Source organism: Mixophyes fleayi, chromosome 1, assembly GCF_038048845.1.
Source record: "Mixophyes fleayi isolate aMixFle1 chromosome 1, aMixFle1.hap1, whole genome shotgun sequence".
NCBI lineage: Eukaryota > Metazoa > Chordata > Amphibia > Anura > Limnodynastidae > Mixophyes > Mixophyes fleayi.
Window position 1 is genome coordinate 396,086,112 of NC_134402.1, and position 19,950 is coordinate 396,106,061.

A 19,950-nucleotide genomic window follows, 5' to 3' on the forward strand; every position below is an offset into this window, starting at 1 on the left:
GTAAACCTTACCATGGTATGTAAAGAAGAAATAAGTTCCGGCACAGCTCCAAGAGAACTTGTTGTGCAGTTATACCTCTGGAAACCTGCCATATTACATTAAGCTCCTGGGTCCATGCAGGATACACAAGAGTGCAAGACTGAGGAGCAATGACAAGTGACAATCTTGAATCACCACAAGGACACAGAGGTGTGGTAATAATCTACATGGCATTTCCATGTGGACAGCACTTTCCTTAAACAAAAATGTAACCCAAAATTAATGACTGAAAAGGAATGCAAAGCTATACAGATTTGTGTCAAGTTTATTTTAGTTAAGTAAGTATGATAAGTTTTGTGCACTAGTTGTAGAGTCAGCTGAATCTGAAATATTATTCAGTGTTGTGTATATTTTCTCAGCTATTAACGGGAGAGGTCTTTGCATTTCTTGTCTTAAGATATACTAAGTCACAGTTGTAGCTGGAGATACATATCAAGTAGCAGTTAAAGAAAATGTATGGACGTGAATATCAAATTGCTTTCATTTGTCAAGTGAGTATAGGAATATCAAGTAGCTATAGACTGATGGCTTTAACATATTGCAGGACATGAAATATCTTTATTTTGGGTAGCTTTCCAATTATGCCAGTCAGATTTACATTTTTTGTCTTTGAAAATGTAAACTTTATATTTCGAGGAAGTTTCTTTTTTTCTCTCAAAAATATTTCTCCAGCCAACAGCCACCCCCTCACCTTCAATTAGTTTTCCACCAAGACCCTCTCCAGTAATTCATCTTCCCCGGGCACTCATTCTGCCCCTTCCCCTGTTGGGTTTAAGAACTGATGGCAAGAAGGATAATAAAATCTGTAGGCTGTGTCACTAGGCTTTAGTTAGTACTCTGGGTCAAAAGTTTAGCTAGGGGAGTACACCCATCTGATGTCACAGGGGGAGGGGAGATAGTTATAAATAGAATGGAGGGGGGAGAGAAAATCTCTCTCTGGAGTTCCTGGTGTTGGATGAGTATCACTGCTCTCCCTGCCAGTCTTTTGTGCATTTATCTTTTGTGCCTTATATAATCTTTTTCTTCATTGCTACTTGTCTTCCTGTACATTTCCTATTCCCTTTATTTTCCTTTGTTTTGTTTTTTCCCTCATAAAATGTGATATACAATCAAATAAAGTTTTTTTCCCTGTGCCTCCCTTAGTCCTCCCTCCCTGTTATAATGCCTCCCCACCCCCCCCCACCCCCACCCCATTTGCTTCAATTTTCCATAGGTTTTCATCTTACCTTTTCCTTACTTCCCATCTGTTTCCTCCATTATGGATCTACAACATGTCTCCCCTTCCCCAGCTTCAGCCCGCAGCAGTAGTAGCAGCCTCTATGCCCAATACAAGTTGCCGGTTCCAGTCTGCAGAGCCCTTCGCTCCCCCTCAAGGAGGGTGAGTTGTCGTTGGTCCGTCCCCCTTCGGCAGCCCACGGTGGAGGTTTATCTAGCCCCTCAGGGCCCCTGCCATTTGACGGCCGTCACTTCACTGCTGACGTCGGCGTGTCCCCGAGCACCATGCAGACTCTGGGCACACTGGCTCTACACTGCACTTTACAGACATTACAGGTAGGGTGGTTGGGGTGACTCTCCCCGCTGCAGCTCGGGGCAATAGGTCCAACAGCACCGTTATGCTAGGGCGGGATTAATAGGACGGGATTAATAGGACCCCCCCAGCAAGGTTATGAAGTGGTGGGGTGGTCACTCCCCCCGCCAGAAGTAGACCCTCCAGACAGCGTCAGAGCTATGTGGCTGAGGGGATGGGCACTCCTCAGCAGGTGGAAACAGGCAGGACACGTTAGGACTCCTGTTGGTCAAAGTGCTACAAAGGTAAGGGTGGCAAGGACACCAGATAGGCAGTCACATATCAGGTTTTAGAGGTAAACAGAGAATTGACTCCCCAGCGCGGTCTGCTGTGAGTAATGGATGTCGGGTGGGCGTGATGACGTCACGCCCGACATGCACTGCGAGCACCGCACGGAGGAGAAGACCATGGAGGGAGCCGGATCGCCAGCTGACCGCAAGGTAAGTATTGTCTTCTTTTTTTTCCAGGTTTTTTTATTTTTTTTTGCTGCCTCCGACGGGTCCCCCTGGGCTGCGGGGCCTCCGGGCACCTGCCCATTGTGCCCAATATGGGAAAGACGGCCCTTCGAAAGTTTCTACAACGAGATTGTCATACTTAGGCATTGAGATTGATACAGTCTTGGGCCTTTGTCGGCTTAGACAATGTTAAGAAGTTGCACGCGCTGATAGCTGAGATACAGGTATCCAAAGAGTGACGTTAAAGCAAGCCCAATCCATGCTTGAGCTTTTTAACTTCTCTGGCCAAGTAATTCCCATGCGGCGAGTTTTTTGTAGGAAGCTGGAACAGTCAAAAGCAGGACACCTGCGCCCTAACTCTAGGATGCTGTGTCAGCCGAGATTTCCCAGCGGATTTGGCAGTTTGGGATCTGTTTCTGCGAGACTTTAATGTAGGGCGTTGTGGTCCGCACCCCTATGGCCAGTGGGGAGATGGAACTATATACGGACGCGGCAGGGGCAGAAGGCTTTGTGTCCTATTTCACCAGGGATTGGTGCGCTGCACCATGGCCCAGCAAGTGGGTTCGGTCCAGCTTGTCTGCTAACCTGGTACTGTTGGAACTTTTCCCGAATGTTGTAGCAGTAGAGTTGTGGGCTTCCTGGTTCGCAGGGAAACAAATTGTTTTCTGGTGCCATAATCAGGAAATGGTGCAGGCCATTAATTGGCAGCGTGCAACATCACCACCCTGTTGCATAGGCGGATTTACGTTGCTTGTCCTGTGATAGTTGCTTCCGGTCACGGCATATTTCTGGCGTGAAGAATTTGCATGGGCAGTGGGATAAATTTAGCGCTTTGGCACACAGGGCTTCCCTAACGGGTTCCCCTTGTCCCGTAAAACTAAAGCCACAATTTCGATGTCACTGGCCGGTATATCATTCTTCGCCAGGCTGCGGGGGAGACTGATTATACCAGGTGTAGTCTCCAGGGCATTAAATGGTTGGGCGAGGCAACGCCCGGTCGTTCCTGATTAGAAGAGACCGATTAGTGATGCTATCTTGATGGGATTGCTAGATACTATTTCAAGAATTGCGCATGACTCCTATGAAACTGCTCTCTTTCGCGCTGCTTTTCATGGTGCTGTTTTTTGGGGGGCTTTTAGGGTGAGCGGAGTAATTGCCTCTTCTAGGTTCACCCCACTTCCGCGATGCTTGCGCAGCATGTGGCGATTTCTCCTTCCTCAGTTTGCTGTAAGGTCAGGAGGTCTAAATCAGACCAGCTGGGTAAAGGACGTTGGGTCACGTTAGTTCCTTGGATGGGATTCCGTTTGCCCTATTGCGGTGATTGGTGAATTTGGTGGCTTCAGGCCAAGGTCTGCATCCCCGTGGCTGGTGCATGGTGATAGTTTTTCTCTTACCAGGTATTAGTTTTCTGTATTTAAACGAACATTGGTTCCACTTGTCCTAGATGCCTCTCATTTTGGCACCAATTCCTTCTGAATAGGGCAGCAACATCCGCAACAATTGCAGGTGTTTCTGGGCAAGCTATTAAGCAGCTAGGCAGATGGAAAACCGATGTTTATAAATGTTATGTACAGCCTCCTCTACTTTCTTGAGCTTTCTTTCTTGGCTTCTTCCCTGCTGCAGTGACACAGGGTTTCGGCTGCTTGTTACCTTTGGAGGCAGCCTGCAAAGGGATTTGTCCATTTTTTCCTCTAAAAAGTGGGTCTGATTGGCACTTGGCACCTTGAGGTTTGATGGTTTTACCTTCGCTTGTGTCTCCCGCTCCCCCTTTGTTTCTTCTTTCACCTTGTGAGTATGTACTTTTTTGGAGGATGTTCTGCTGGTGCTCACATCCAGCTGTGAGGTTCTTCTCTTGTCTTGCTATCTCTTTCTCAATTTCTTTTTCTTTTCGGGAGTCACCTTTTTCTTCCACCGATTGAGTTACTGCTGTTTTTGTAGGCTGATCTATGTTGGTTTGTTTCCTGTCTTATAGACCATCGGACCCAGCCGCAGATGTGGGTGCTGGTGCATTTTTGGGAACATGGGCTGCTTTGCATAAGGCAGCTAGAGATACTTCTGCTTTCCCGGGGCCTCTAGTAATATCGTGGATAGGCCGTAGGGGACGATGGCCTGGATTTAGGGGGATCTTACAGGGTTCGTAAAAAGATTAATTCAGTGACTGCACATTTGAGCAGCTCTTTAGGTGGTCTGCGGATTGAGCACTGCCACATTAGATTTCAGAGCCCATTTTCTTTGTAGGCAGGATCGAGGCATGGATTTGTTTATAAAAGAAGTTATAAGAGTTTAGCGTAGATATGGTGGTGGGCCGTGGCTCTGGAGGATCCGGGGCGTGGCCAGAATACGCAGTTTAGTTGATGCCCAGTGGTCGGACGCAAAGTACGGTAGTGGGCACACTGAACCCGCCTCTCAGAGCGGTCGGTTATAGTCTCGGTCTAAGTACCGCCTTGGTGGGTAGACTTGTGGGTGCATTCCTTTAACACAGCGGGGCTGTGGTCTCAGTAGTGCCCGGAAAGGTAGATATGTGCGCTCGGGGTGAGAGTCCCCGATTTTTGGCAGTTGTTCCTTGGTTGATGCTGGGACTTCCTGGTTGTCTGGCGGAATACGTAATCACTGCTCCTTCTCAACCAGCAAATTCAAATAAAAGTTCTTTAATTTACCACACTCAGGTTTTGTGTCAATTATTTTAAGTAGTTAAAGGTATGGAAGAGGTTAAGTGAAGTAAGAGATATCAGCCATTTAGCATTTTATTAACTCACTTGCAAACAGTGCAGAGAGGAGGGGATGTTTCTGGTATCACACACTATGGCCAGAGTGATACTAAGTAGCGGCATGGTGCGTGATATCAGGTACTTCCTCCTACCCACTGCTTGTATACAATATACTAGCAGCGGGAAGCAGGGAGGTCTGCATGCATCTAGGTTTTAATTTTTGTGTCCAGACATTCCTATGAGGCAGTAAAGGAGTTTGCCCATCAAATTAAATCAGTCATCCTGCCATTTGGAGATGGCAGTCTTCTATTTCACAGGGCCGTAACAAGGGCGGCGACTGCCCAGATTGTAAGATCGTGGGGGCAACAGACACCTGATAATTGACCATACTGGAGAACCCAGATATATATGCATTTCAACACATGCCTGGCGATAGATGAAGGGTGCCCGACTACCAGTTCCCTGCAGTGTCGTGAAGTCACGAAGCTGTCAGTGCCAGTTAAAAATAAAAAAGAATAGAAGATTATTATGTACGAAATAACGGGAGAGAAGGTGGCTGGAGACAATGGGGGAGAGGGGGAGTGTAGAAAATGGGGAGAGAAGGGTTGAAAAGAACAAGAGGGCGAAGAGGGGGCTGCAAAAAATATGCTGGAGAAAACAATGGAGAGGGGGTTGGAGAGAATTAGGGGAGAGGAAGATGGAGAAAACGGGAGTGGGGGCTGGAGAAAAGTAGAAGAGGGGGCTGGAGAGAAGGTGGGGTGGAATGGAGAAAACAGGGGAAAGGGGGCTGTAGAAAACATGCTTGAGAGTGGCTGGATAGAAATTTGGGGAGGATAGAGAAAACAGGGTGGAGAGGGGTCTGGAGAAAACAGTTAAGAAGGGGCTTGACAAAACGGGTTGGAGGGGGCTGGAAAGAAGGGGGTGGAAAAAACAGGGGGGGGACGGGATTGTAGAAAACAGGGTGGAGGGGCCTGGTTAGAAGTATGGGGAGGATGGAGAAAATGGATGGAGGGGGCTGGAGAGAAGTGGGGGTGTGGAGGATGTAAAAACCAGGGGGAAGAGGTGGCTAGAGAAAATAGCGGATCAGAGGAGGCTGGAAAAAATAAGTGAGGATTCAGGGGCCTGTGGGTTGGAGAGAAGGGGGAATTGGGGGGTAGATCTACATAATAAATGGGAATGCTATTAATTTTGTGGCTGATTGTGAGGAAGGAGGCTTATTTTTTAAACATAAACAATATTAATTCAATGTCGTGATTAAGTTGACTGAGGCCTAATTATTAAACATGGATGTTATTAGTTTAATGTCAGGGCTGTATGGGGGAAAATAGGCATATTTATTAAATGGAAATGCTATCAATTAAATTCTGAGGCTGATTGGGTGGATAAAGGCCTATTATTAAATAAAAGCTACGGATTTAATGTCCAGCTGGTAGAGAGGGAGGCGGGTCTAGATTGTTCACTCACTGCTCGAATTTCTTGGAGATGAATAATCTTTTTTCCAAACAGGACTCCGACATTCCAGGATCCAGCAAAGCAGCAACGAAGCTTAAGTCACCAGGTAGTCGAAACTACAAGTGCAGATAGGAGAGCGCAGTTTTGGAGAATAGTCTTGCGATTGTAGAGGGCTAAGCATGTACCCACCATAGGATGGCTACATTCTCCCAGCAGCGCATCACTGCTGAGAGGCAGCACCTATGTCAAATAAGATATAGGGGTGGGGGATAGGAGGGCAGTGTTCCCTCTTGTCCAGAACACTAACATATCTAGTTACGGCTCTGCCTGAATCACTTATGAATTGTGAATATTTTAAAAGAAGATACTAATGGGCCTTTGCACATTGCCTGATTTTTGCAAGGTGAGAACTTCTGCACAGTTTATTGCTGAGTGTACTACATCTGTTGACTTATGCCTGTGGCTTATTCTTTATGCTGAACTGTTTTGTTCTATTTCACACTAGGCTCTTTTGCTAAAGTTACTGTGGTTAAACTAGTAATCTTATGTTCTGTTTTTTTGTATGTTTTGCTTTTCTTTTTTGTTTTGGAAAACCCAAGAAAAATCGTATCCGAGGACAATCTTGACTCACGAATTGCATTGTCACGAACCACGCACTTACCCTCAGACCTCCAAAAAGTAGGCAAGCATGGCATATACATACCAATGCACAAGCAACAGACCCTTTTAAGCACATTAATTAATCATTAAAGCACTGATACATAGTAAAGAATGGAGACTCTGAAGTAGCATTTGTAGAGCATATACTTGCTAATTCTGAGTCCATGTATTAAGTATCAGCACTTTGGTAATGAAGTGTGGCACATAAAAGACAGGACACTTTTACCTGGGGTGATATTACTATAAGTGTCCTTAAGGAGGTAAACCCATTTAAGCCCACTACATTATGTTTAAACGCTTCAATTAAAATAAATAGAAAGTATGTCCTTAGAAAAGATGAAATACTGCTCTGCAAATAGAAATATTATTAGTAACAAAAACAAATATTGAGACGACTGCTGCTTATGTGTCTTCAGTAAATGCTATGTACCCGACTGCCATCATACATATCTCTGGAGAGGTTACCCTGTTGTCAGCAAGAGAGCTAGTGGAATCAGTAGTAGTGGAGAAATGCAGCTAATAAAAGGGGAAGTTAATTTGTAAACAGTTTGTGAAGAAACTGAGTCAGCAAGTGATATGAACCATGGCTGGCCTCTGCATTACAAAAGTGTCAAAAGGCTTAGAGCTCATTGGAACGTAAGGGCAAAACCTAATTACACCAAATCCAGACAGTCGATACAGGACATAAAAATATCACCAACAAATCATGTTTATTCCTAAACATGGCAATATTAAATCAGATTTTATTAATTTTTTTTGGATACAGTTAGTTTGAAAAGCTTTTGAGAGATGCTGTCAAATGTACTCAGTTATGCTGTGTTATGCTCATGAAAAAACACTCTACCCCATGCAGTATAGAAGCATTTTGCAAATACAAACCCAGGATTTCTAGAGGGAGGATTCCCAAATGCTTGGTTTTGGGAGGAGGGGGGGACACTTGCTGCAATAATGATAAAATTAGAAAAGTACAATGTCTATAAATGTAATACCATATTTTAAATAAAAAGAGAACAAGGCATAAAGCAAGTTCTAGATTAAAAAAAGACATTAATATTAATCACCTTTAAAGAAATAAACCATCGTACCAAATTAATATAATGTAATACATTGTTATTTAATAGAACACAATACACAATTAATACTACTCCCCTTCATATACAATAAAAAAATTACAGTTACTCACCTTGTGCATCTCATCACTTTCAGGATCAGTTGCAGAATATCAAAAATAACCTACTATTACTGCATGTTCTGTTCCTTATACAGAAACACTATAGCAAAAACATAAGAACTCTACACTAGAGCCAAAAGTAAGAACAATCACAGTGGTTCTTAATGTTGAAGCCAAATTTCAATAAACAGAGCCCCACAAAAATGGGTCTTAGACGGTGGACAAAGTGTTGTACTTTTTTAAAGCAGGCAGGAAAAGGAGGTTCCTAGAACCCCTCCTAAGGGTACCATTGTACTGTCTGTATGAATGTGTTGCTAAAGAAAGATGCCATGTCTACAATCACTGACAATTCATTTGGCAGTCATTTGTCAATACTGTGCTGTTTGTTTAGGAACTCGGTAGTATGAATTATACAATTAGCGATATTTTCAACGCATTTGAAGTTTTCCTAAAATAGTTTTTTCTGTTAGTGACAATTACTATTTACTATTATTATTACTCAAAGATGAAAATCTGTCCTATAATCATGGTAACCAATCAACAAGTAGGAGTCTATTTATTAAACTGAGACAATATCAAATATTTTCTAAGAACATATTGCCTTATCTCATATTATCATTAAAATTTAAGAGGACTGTTACCACTGGCCAGGATAGTGCAGTGTCCCTCATCATATGCTTTATCTGCCTGTGTGCACATCCACATTTCACACATGTAAACTGCCCATGTAAAATGACTCTGCACCTACTTTTGAAAGTACTGTCTTTACTACATGAGCCACATTTGTGTGTTTGAGTTTCTTTAATTACATAAATAAATGTGTGCGTATAAATGCTTTAACCTGCATCATATGCACCTGGATGTTACAGAAACCATCCCATTAAAATAATTGTATTACTCCCAACTAAAGGTACCTTCAGACACAATTTAAAAAACGTCAATCCTTTAGTAGTAAGAATGAGAGAGGGTAACTCCATAAGTTAACTTTCCCTAAGACAAAAGGAAAATAACAGTGACAGTAAAAACCTAAACAGGCAGTATAGACAGAGGTCAAGGAGAATAAGTGACTTTTCAATTGTCAGGCGTCATCTTGCACGCTCATAGTTGCCAGGGACGGTCGCCTTCCTTCTCTGATAATACGCCATGTTGCCTAGCAATGGGACACTTCTTCCTCTTCGTCGGGCCCAGCATTGCGGGCGCATGTGCAGTTCCTCACGTCCTCGTTGCTAGGTGTTTCCTCTACCTGTCAGCGGTCAGCTGTTTCTGACCATCAAATTCCATTGCCACCAATCAGGAGTCCGTAAATTCTGTTTAAAGCAGGTTCTGGGTGCCAGAGTATCCAGGTCTACCTATGCACCAGCACTCCTGCTTGATTCCTAGCATCCTGTCTGACCTCTTGGATTCTGACCCGGCAGTCTGCTTTTGGACACCACTTTGGTCTAACTGTATCTCCTGGTTTGATCCCCAGCTTCCTGACTCTGCTTTTGCCTGCACCTTTGGTACTTCGTTTGCCTGTATGGTTTGACTTTGGATTGCACAACTACGTCTGTTCACCTACTTCATTGGTGGCTAACTTGGGAGGGCCGTGACTTGCACGTCTCTTGCAGCGAACCCCAAACTCCCTTGCGGGGGTCCCTATCAAAGACCAGAGGTGTGTTAAACTCTGCGCCTCCTAGCTTAGCAGCACCAATACCAGCAAGTAGCCTTCAGTTCCAACAAACTCATGACATCAATTTAGCAGTGAAAAAGTCAGTGAACACCTTGGTCAGTGCAGTCTCTGTGGAGTATTGGAAATGAAAGCCTGACGGAATGTCCAATAGTTTGTATAATGAAAGAAAGCCAGTGAGACGGGTATGAAAAGGCATATCAAGAAACTTGGAGGAGCATGGGAGGTAACTGATGGGTCAGTCATTTGAGAGAATTTGGATTAAAATGTTTTTGAAATTACTACATGCTTCAATAATGATGAAACTCATAAGACAGCAATTATTTGATTTGCAAGTGAATAGCGTTGAGTGGACAGATAGTTGAAGAAGGAATTGTGGACATTTATTAAGAGACAGTACCAAAGGATCCTAGAAATCTTTTGAGGAGGTTGTTGCTCAGAGAAGGGGATACCATTTTATATAGGATCTTGTCAATCTTCTACTTGTTAGTTGAGGCGATGGTCCTCAAGACATCGCAGTAACTCATTATATTCAGTAAGACATTATAATATCAAATATATCTTTATCATAACTGTTTATTCTACCCACCTTTGTATGGTGACACAGAATTTCTGTGGCGCCTTATAATAGCTATTAGCTATTTGGAACCAGCTACTATTGATTCTTCATAAGTCTTGTCGATATATCCAATTAGAATTATTATTACATATAATATTCTTTCCTGCAGATTTCTCCTCATCCTTCTTCTAGCAAGGCAAGCGTTTAGTGATAAAGATGGCCCCTATAATGAAGTGATATCTCTGATTATTTCATACTAGCCATCCAACCTCTAATGGCCTCTATCCCTAATAAATCAGTGTTCTAATACTTAATGATTGCTGTCATGCATTTGTTTCTTATAATATAGAACATTTTGCAAATAGAGGTTATTTGCCTGGAGATAGCAACGATAGCGAAACGTGCGTCGGCGTTACTGCTGTATGACTCTATTTGCACAATCTTATACATGGGGAGAATAAAATACACAACAGCAGTCATTAACTATAAGAACAGTGATTGAATAGGGATAGAGGCCATTTGTTGTGGCAAAGGAGGGACAGCTAATATGGGACCATTTTAGTAACTAAAAGTTTGCCTTGCACTAAGTAGGGTGAGGGTCAAATCTACAGGAAAGAACATTGTATAAAATATCATTATTTATAGTGGAATGTATTGTTATAGTGGAATGTATTCAAAAACTTGACGAATCAATACTAGCTGGTTCTAAATAGCCAACAGCTACATCAACGGCTACACTGAGTCTTTGAAAGTAATCTACAATGTATCAGCATAACAATCAGCAATGAGAAGGACATACCATATTCCCTTTGACTTGATGCAGGAATCCCTCTCTTTTTAACTCATTGTTACAAAACATTGTAACTATGTCACGATCCGCGGCGGTACGCCGCATCCTGGAGTGAACTAGCAGCCGGGCACATGCTTTAGTTTCTATGCTCTGTTATTATCCTTGTGGCATAGATGTAGGAGGGTGTAGGGACATCCTCCAACACCAGGGGGAGCTTTCATATCATTTAAACTGGTTCATTTATATTTTTATACATGCTTCCTGGTTTATGTTATTACCTATGCTAGTTCTAGCAAGTAATTAATTAGCTGCCTCCTGAGGCTGATTGTCAGCCCTGTCCTCCTCTGTCCTGATTGGCTCTTAGTACTATTTAAGGCAGTGAGGTCTGAGCCTCACTGCCGGTTATAGCGTCCTGTTCCAGTACTGCTGCCTGCTACTTTGTTTCAGTGTTTGGAGTTTAACCTGAGATTGATTACCCGTGTATGACCCTTGCCTGTTCCTGGACTCTGAACCTGTGCCTGTGACTTTGACCTTTCTGCCTATACCCGACATTTCGTCTGGTGCCCTGCCCAGTCCGCTGACATCTGGCCTGTCGCTACTCCGTGTACAATCTCCTATACCTGTGCGCTACCGTGTAAGCATAAACTCATACTACTCTGAGCATAAGACCTGGGGGCACCCGAGTACCTGTGAGCACAACCAGTCTCTACGGGAAAAGCGGCTGCTAAAGGTGAAGACCTCTTCTACCTGTTCTATGAGTTTATGCCGCACTGGTGGCCATAACAAACAATGAGTAGAGACTATTTGGGCCCTGGTCTTATATTTTGATAGTAAACTCAATTTAGAATAATATTGGTACAAGAATGTTATGATGAATATATATTTGAAGAATACATATTTGAAATTATGATTTATTACTGAATATAATGATAGTTACTGCAATGTCTTGAGGATCATCTCAACTAACAACTCCAATATTGGAATAAAAGGCTCTATGACCCTGACACTATTGAAATAATTGTGCATTAAGATTATTTATATCTCCTTATTAGCTATTTATAGATAATAGAGGTATACATTGGAATATCTTACATGACCTATTTCTTTTCATTACACTACTTTATTTTTAATTATATTTCACTGTTTTTCACTGGGCTATGTGGGATGCAATTTTTTTTTTTTTTAATTCAATGGAAATAAAGATGAGTATTTTAATTATATATATATATATATATATATATATATATATATATATTTTTATTTATTGCCCTTCAGTGCACCACAATGAAAAACTACATTGTATTTTTGTGCTTACACATGGTCTGTAAACAAGTTAGTAGAACCTCCCTATAGGATTGATGATTAATTGGACTAGTGCCCCAGTATATATTATTTATGGAAGGAGTGGACAATAGAAATAATGATTAAAATTATAATCTGGAGCTCTACAACCTTGTAGGATGAAAGATCTTGGGCAGTTATGTTGATCGGAGAAGCTAATATGGGAAATGCCCAGGTAAGACTGGTGAATTGCAGCATATTTCAGAAAGTCAACAAGAGATACGAGACTTTTGTCAATAATATTCTGCTTTGTGGGAGAGTTTTTGAACACAATGTCTTTGCTTTGTGTACAACTGCTAAGGTCACGATTGGGGAAAATAGAGCAAGTTTTTCGAATGGTGGAGAAAAGATTGCAGGTGATCAGGTGATGGTCTGAGAGAGGTAAAGGACTGTCACAAAGAGAACAAAGCTGAGAGAGAACAAGATCAAGGCATGATGAGTAGACAACTCAATGTGCTGGGTGAGGTAGAGGAAGCAGGTTAGAGGGTAATCTGGGATCAGGAAGAGAACGTGGATCATCAATAGGGATGTTGAAATCACCAAGGTAATGGTGCAGATGTCAGAGGATAAGAAATTATGGAAAAACTAAATTAATTATTCGGGTGATTCAGGAAACAACAGATCAAAGCAATACATAAAGAGCAGAGGTTGAAAAACCAATAAAATTGGGAATGTACTCCAAACCTTAGGAATATAAATTAAGGAGCAGATGGCTAAGCAGCATTTAATTAAAGGGGAGTGGCGTAGGAAGGGGGTAATTTGGATAAAGGGGGGGAGGTGACTTTTAATTCATTGCCCGTTTCTTACAGTTTAATATACTTTTCAATCCTTGTTCCTAAGTATATACACCAGAACATCGGTGTATTATGTGTATTATAAGAAATATAAACAATATTGCCAGATTGTGTGAAAATAACAGGACAGCAGAAGTCATTTTGCTTGTGTTAGCTAAGGTAATTACCATTTGTCTCAAATGTCCATTGTTATGAGGTGTGGGTTAGATTTGGTTTGTAATCAGAACAATGTCACAATATAAAGGTTATTGTATCGAAATGTAATATCTCCTTGGATAAGCACAGGGGTTAAATTCCCCCTCCACAGGGAACACTCAGCAGTTTAGTAAATTAAGCTACACTTGTTTCTTCTGTTTGCTCCCTATTGTCCACTAGTGAGCTTTATAGACAGCCAGGAGCCGGACCCAGCAGGGGTCACCTGAGGGAAGACACCTGGGGAAGGCAGGGGAGGGGGCTGGATAGTGTGTGAAGCCCACCAATCGAGACCTTTTGCAACTCCACTGGGCAGGAGTTTCCAAGGGGGGATTATGAAGTGATCAAAGAGGCTACCCTGTTGGCCAAGAGGTGATGCTTTGCCAGAGATTTGCCATGGAACATTTCCCACTGGATTTATTTGTACTGAGTTCCTCACTTGTTGGACCTGCTATTGTTAAGGGAACCATGCTGTATTTAATCCTGTTCTGCAGAATAAATCATCCTTCTATTTTGCCTCTAATACCGTGTCTGAGTGATTTCAGAACCACGTAGCTTCACAAGCAGATTAATATACCCCAAGGTGCTTTCATCAGACCGTTTGGTATGAGACCCAGTTATTCTTACAGGATTCTCCTATCTGTATATAACCTTCCCCAATCCTGATCTCCCTGTACCTCAAGGCATGACATTTAAATTCACCAAGAACTGCCCAATAGTAATTGGTGTTTATGATACCAGTTAATATCCAAACAAAAACACAATGGACACAATATTATACTTTAAATAAACTTTATTGAACAGATTCACAAAACAAATAATATACTATTTCTATAACACTTTTCATAGTTATAACACTGTAAATGACATTTGAAAATATCTGAACATACTCAATAAAAAAGTTGGAAAAAGAATTCCCCAAAGCTCACTCATTTATATCAATAGAATGTATCAGTTTTCCTTGAAGTATGTACCAGTTATCCTTGTAGTATGGGGCTCGCCAGGTCCTTTTGCTGCTTTTCCTTGAAGTCTCTGTTAGTAAAATAAAAACTCCCCCAAAGTCCTTGTGTATCTCTTCAGTAGACTCTTAAATCAAGATGGAATCTTTCTACTTTCTCTATACTTACCCTTCCTGTGCTTAAATGTTTTGAGCAGCTGTGGCTGTACTTGGAGATGAAAAAACTGTATCACCGGCCCTAGAAAATGTATCAGGTTTTCCTTGTAGTATGTACCCATTATCCTTGTAGACTGTTGTTCAGCCTGGTCCTTTTGCTGCTTTTCCTCACTTCCATAGGGCTCAACTTCAATTTTGAAATTGGCCCCTTCCTCTAAACCCACCCAGCTGCTAGAACCCTCTAAAAACACCCCTGCCCTTATTGTCTCATACCGTTTGCTCTCTTCCTCCTCCGCCATCTGCACATGTCTAACATATCCCTCTTTTGTATTGTGAACCTATTCAATAAAGTCAATTTAAAGTATTATATTGAGTCCATTATGTTTTTCTTCAGGCATTAAATGGTATCATACTGTACAGACCAATTACTATTGGGCAGTTGTTGGTGCATGTAAATGTCATGTTTTGAGGTACAGGGAGATGAGTATGCCGTGAAGGTTATTTTTAGATTGGAGGATCCTGTAAGAATATTCAGATTTCATGCCAACTAGTCTCATGAAAGCAGCACAGAATTTGTTCATTTTAGGTGAACCGAGTGTATTGATATAATTTTCCCAAGATTTGAAGAATTTCTGGGTATGTTTTTCTTTCTGAAGAGATGTCTCCACCCGGCCCACTCTTATAATGACGAGAGATAAAAAGATCAAGTGTGGGGGGTGCTCTGGATCGACATGTAGAGAATGTATTTCCTAGTTGCTATAGCTGCTATTGATATTAAGCTTCTTACCATCTTTTGAAATTCTCGAGTGATGTGCAAGATGCCTAGGATAGCCAATTCATCATAAAGGGCAGATAATTTACCAGTCCCACTGTCACAAATCTCCACACCTGGATCCAGAAGCGCTTCATGATAGGACAAGTTCAAAATCAGTGTAACAAGTCAAATGAAAACTCAATTCATTTTGGACAATTTGAGTTAGTAGAAGATTATTTATATCTAGAATGGAAATAAAGAAACATGTAAGGTCTTAAGAAATATGTCTAGATCCAATTAAGGAAAATGTATTAACCATTTAGTAAGACCTGTCCTCTGTCTCGTGTGATCCATAAATCTACCTCTCTGCGGTGTGATCCATAAGGTTTTCTATACATCGATACCATATGAATAGATAGCCATATACGCTTGGATATACATCATAACAACAATGATACGTATATCAATAAAGAATGAAGACAGATGCAAATCTTCATTTAAAATAATATGTATTCTAATTAATATAATATTCAATAAGAATATTACAAATATTATAAAACAGTTTTCGTTCAGCATTCATATACTGCATATTAGAGCAATATCCTAGTATTCCAATACAATATCACTGCTCCCATATATATCATGCTTAATACATTATTACACAGAGAAATACTACTCCTATCATAATGCTACATGGAAATGCCTTACTATGTTACATACATCTACTTCAATAAAAAACAGAGGAAAGAGGAATTTGAGGAATATTTTATTGGGGCTCCCCCAGTACACTTTTTTCTTTTTTTTTTTTTTTTATTAGAGTTTTATGATTTGCAAAGGAGTGTTCCAGCATTCTTGCATAAAAAGGCAACGGGGCGCGCATGCGCCAAAGAGCCGTCCCGGCGGGGGTGAAAGAAGACGACCGTTACGGAGGAGTAACGAAGGGACAGCGCCTGACACCCTCCTCTCACTCTTATGAAGACACTACCCTCTCATCTGTTCCTCTGCTATCTGGGTGTTATCTATGACTCTTCCTTCTACTGCCATTTGTGCAACATCTCCAGGATCAGACACTTCCATTGCTGCTCTGCCTCCCCTCTCTTCCAGTCACTAAACTGGCTCCTTTTACCCAGTTGAAACTCCTCACCCTCACCTATAAAGCCCTTAGCCACCCCCTTCATCCCTACATCATCAACCTCATCACCATCAACACACCCTCCCATCCTCTCCACTCTGTGAATGACTGCTGACTCACCTCTCCATTGATTAACTCTTCTCACTCCTACCTAACTTTCCCATGCTACTCCCCGTCTCTGGAACTCAATTCCACACTAAATAATGACATCATCAATCACTACCAGTCCTCTGCCTAACTCATCCTCCACCACCCCCTCACTTACTCTCTCAATCTGTACCAACCTCATTTGTGTCAGCCCCCTTCCCTCTAGAACAGTGGTGGATAACCTGTGACACTCCAGGTGTTGTGAGACTACAAGTCCCAGCATGCTCTGCCAGCTATCAGCTAGTTATCTACTGGCAAAGCATGCTGGGGCTTGTAGTTTCACAACACCTGGAGTGTCACAGGTTAGCCATCACTGCTCTAGAATGTAAGCTCTGGCAAGCTGGGCCTTCCTTAATCTGGTGTTCTCCCTACATCATACTGTCCACCTACTCATCCCTGACAAGCAAGTTCAGCCTGGTCTCTACATCTGTATCGTGCCTATGCTCCTCCACACAGGTTTGTCTCACTCCAGTCTGCACCCAGCTTGTCCCCCATTCCACTGATGTCTACTTCGCTGCTAGTTCATTGTTTTTTATTCTACCCTCCTTTGTATGGTGACACAGAATTTCTGTTGCGCCTTATAAATAAATGACAGTGTTAATAATAATAGCTATTAGCTATTTGGAACTAGCTACTATTGATTCTTCATAAGTCTTGTCGATATGTCCAAATAGAATTAATATTACATATAATATTCTTTCCTGCAGATTTCTCCTCGCCCTCCTTCTAGCAAGGCAAGCTTTTAGTGAAAAGGATGGCCCCTATAATGAAGTGATATCTCTGATTATTTCATACTAGCCACCCAACCTCTAATGGCCTCTATCCCTAATAAATCACTGTTCTAATACTTAATGATTGCTGTCATGCATCGGTTTCTTATAATATATAACATTTTGCAAATAGAGGTTATTTGCCTGGAGATAGCGACTATAGCGAAACGTACGTCGGCGTTACTGCTGTATAACTCTATTTGCACAATCTTATAGATGGGGAGAATCAAATACACGACAGCAGTCATTAACTATAAAAACAGTGATTGAATAAGGATAGAGGCCATTTGTTGTGGCAAAGGAGGGACAGCTAATATGAGATAATCAGAGATATCACTTAACAGGGACCATTTTAGTAACTAAAAGTTTGCCTTGCATTAAGTAGGGTGAGGGTCAAATCTACAGGAAAGAACAATATATAAAATATTATTTATAGTGGAATGTATTGTTATAGCGGAATGTATTGAAAAACTTGACGAATCAATACTAGCTGGTTCTAAATAGCCAACAGCTACATCAACTGCTACACTTCTGAGCCTTTGAAAGTAAGCTACAATGTATCAGTATACAAATCAACAGTGAGAAGGACATACCATACTGTTCTTGCAATCGCCCCCCCCGCTGCCACTGTGCCTCTGTCCCCCTCCTCCTGAATGCGTGCATACCGCTGTCCCCCTCCTCCTGGTCCCCGCTGCCACTGTGCCCCTCCTCCTGGATGCGTGCATACCGCTGTCCCCCCTCCTCCTGGATCACCGCTGCAACTGTGCCTCTGTCCCCCTCTTCCTGGATGCATGCATACCGATGTCCCCGTCCTCCTGGATCCCCCGCTGCCACTGTAACGCTGCCCCGCTCCACCTCGATCCCCCCCGCTGCCACGGCAACGCTGCCCCGCTCTCCCTCCCCGCTGCCACTGTAGCGCTGCCCCGCAGGAATCCCTCTCTTTTTAACTCATCGTTGTAACAATGAGTTAAAAAGAGACTATTTGCGTCCTGGTATTATATTTTGATAGTAAACTCAAAATCAGAATAATATTGGTACAAGAATGTAATCATGAATATATATTTAAAGAATACATATTTGAAATTTTGATTTATTACTAAATATAATGATAGTTACTGCAATGTCTTGAGGATCATCTCAACTAACAAGTCTAATATCGGAATAAAAGTCTCTATGACCCTGACACTATTGAAATAATTGTGCATTAACATTATTTTTTTCTCCTTATTAGGCATTTATAGATAATAGAGGTATACATTGGAATATCTTACATCACATATTTCTTTTCAGTACACTAATTTATTTTAAATTATATTTCACTGTTTTTCACTGGTCTATGTGGGATGTAATTATAAAAATTCAATTCAATGGAAATAAAGATGAGTATTTTAATTATATATATATTAGTTTGCCCTTCAGTACACCACAAAGAAGAACTACATTTTAATTGTCACAGTTCTGAGGATTGTATTCTTCATCTGCCCAATTTAGCAATACTCCTAGCAAGGCGCGGAGTCTAACGAACGGACGGTGTGCACCAGGGACCGCCGCAAGGTGGCTTGGTCTTAGCTGTGTCTGCCCGCAGGTCGCGGCCCCTACAAGGAGTATCAGGCGAGACCTTATAGGGAAATGTTGAAGGGAGGAACTCAGCAGCAGGTAACGGCAGGAGAGATGTAGCGCAAGATTTGTAGACAATTGAGAAATTAGGAGCGGTGGAGCACAAGCTCTGTGGACAAGCGGTACAGCGGAGCGGTGGAGTGTAATCTCTGTAGACCAGTGGTACAGTGGAGTGGTGGAGCGTGAGCTCTGTAGACAAGCGGTACAGCAGAGTGGTTGAGCGTAAGCTCTGTAGACAAACAGTACAGCGGAGTGGTGGAGTGTGAGCTCTGTAGACCAGTGGTACAGCGGAGTGGTGGAGCGTGAGCTCTGTAGACAAGCGGTACAGCGGAGTGGTGGAGCGTGAGCTCTGTAGACAAACAGTACAGCGGAGTGGTGGAGTGTGAGCTCTGTAGACCAGTGGTACAGCGGAATGGTGGAGCGTGAGCTCTGTAGACAAGCGGTACAGCGGAGTGGTGGAGCGTGAGCTCTGAAGGCCATGGAACGCACATGAGGAAATGGAGCCACGTCTGATACCAGGCAGGTAACACGATCAACAGGCACTGAGCAGCAGAAGGAAGTGCATTTTAAATTTTGGAGCCGAGATTGGGTGTCCAATAGGAGGCCTGCTGAGGACATAGAAGAGAACAGCGACAGCCGGGGAGTGGAGGTCAGCGGAAAGCTTGTAAGTGTGTCGGACCACGGTTGTAGAAACCGAAGGTCCGCCGTGTGAAAGTAATTTTGTGGTTACACATGGTCTGTAAATAAGTTAGTAGAACCTCCCTATAGGATTGATGATTAATTGGACTAGTGCCCCAGTATATATTATTTATGGAAGGAGTGGACAATAGAAATAATAATTAAGATTATAATCTGGAGCTCTAAAACCTTGTAGGAAGAAAGATCTTGGGCAGTTATGTTGATCGGAGAAGTAAATGTAGGAAATGCCCAGGTAAGGCTGGTGAATTGCAGTATATTTCAGAAAGTCAACAAGAAATATAGACTTTAGTCAATAATATTCTGCTTTGAGGGAGAGTTTTTGA

At 42.2% G+C, this 19,950-nt stretch overlaps 1 protein-coding gene across 4 annotated transcripts in view; it reads right to left on the reverse strand.

Annotated features, from left to right (window-relative positions):
- MCTP1 (multiple C2 and transmembrane domain containing 1) overlaps positions 1 to 19,950 on the reverse strand; it is a 663,759-nt gene that overhangs the window by 582,345 nt on the left and 61,464 nt on the right. Inside the window, exons 1-2 of one of the 4 annotated variants that reach the window (XM_075181073.1) lie at positions 731 to 813; positions 12 to 234 (exon numbers count right to left, since the gene is read on the reverse strand). The exons of 2 other annotated variants lie outside the window; for them this stretch is intronic. In XM_075181073.1, the coding sequence (XP_075037174.1) occupies positions 12 to 92 (81 nt within the window). In that variant the 5' untranslated portion in view covers positions 93 to 234; positions 731 to 813. Of the gene's footprint in view, positions 1 to 11; positions 235 to 730; positions 814 to 19,950 lie in introns of those variants that run through there. One more of the 4 variants, XM_075181079.1, reaches the window with a different exon arrangement.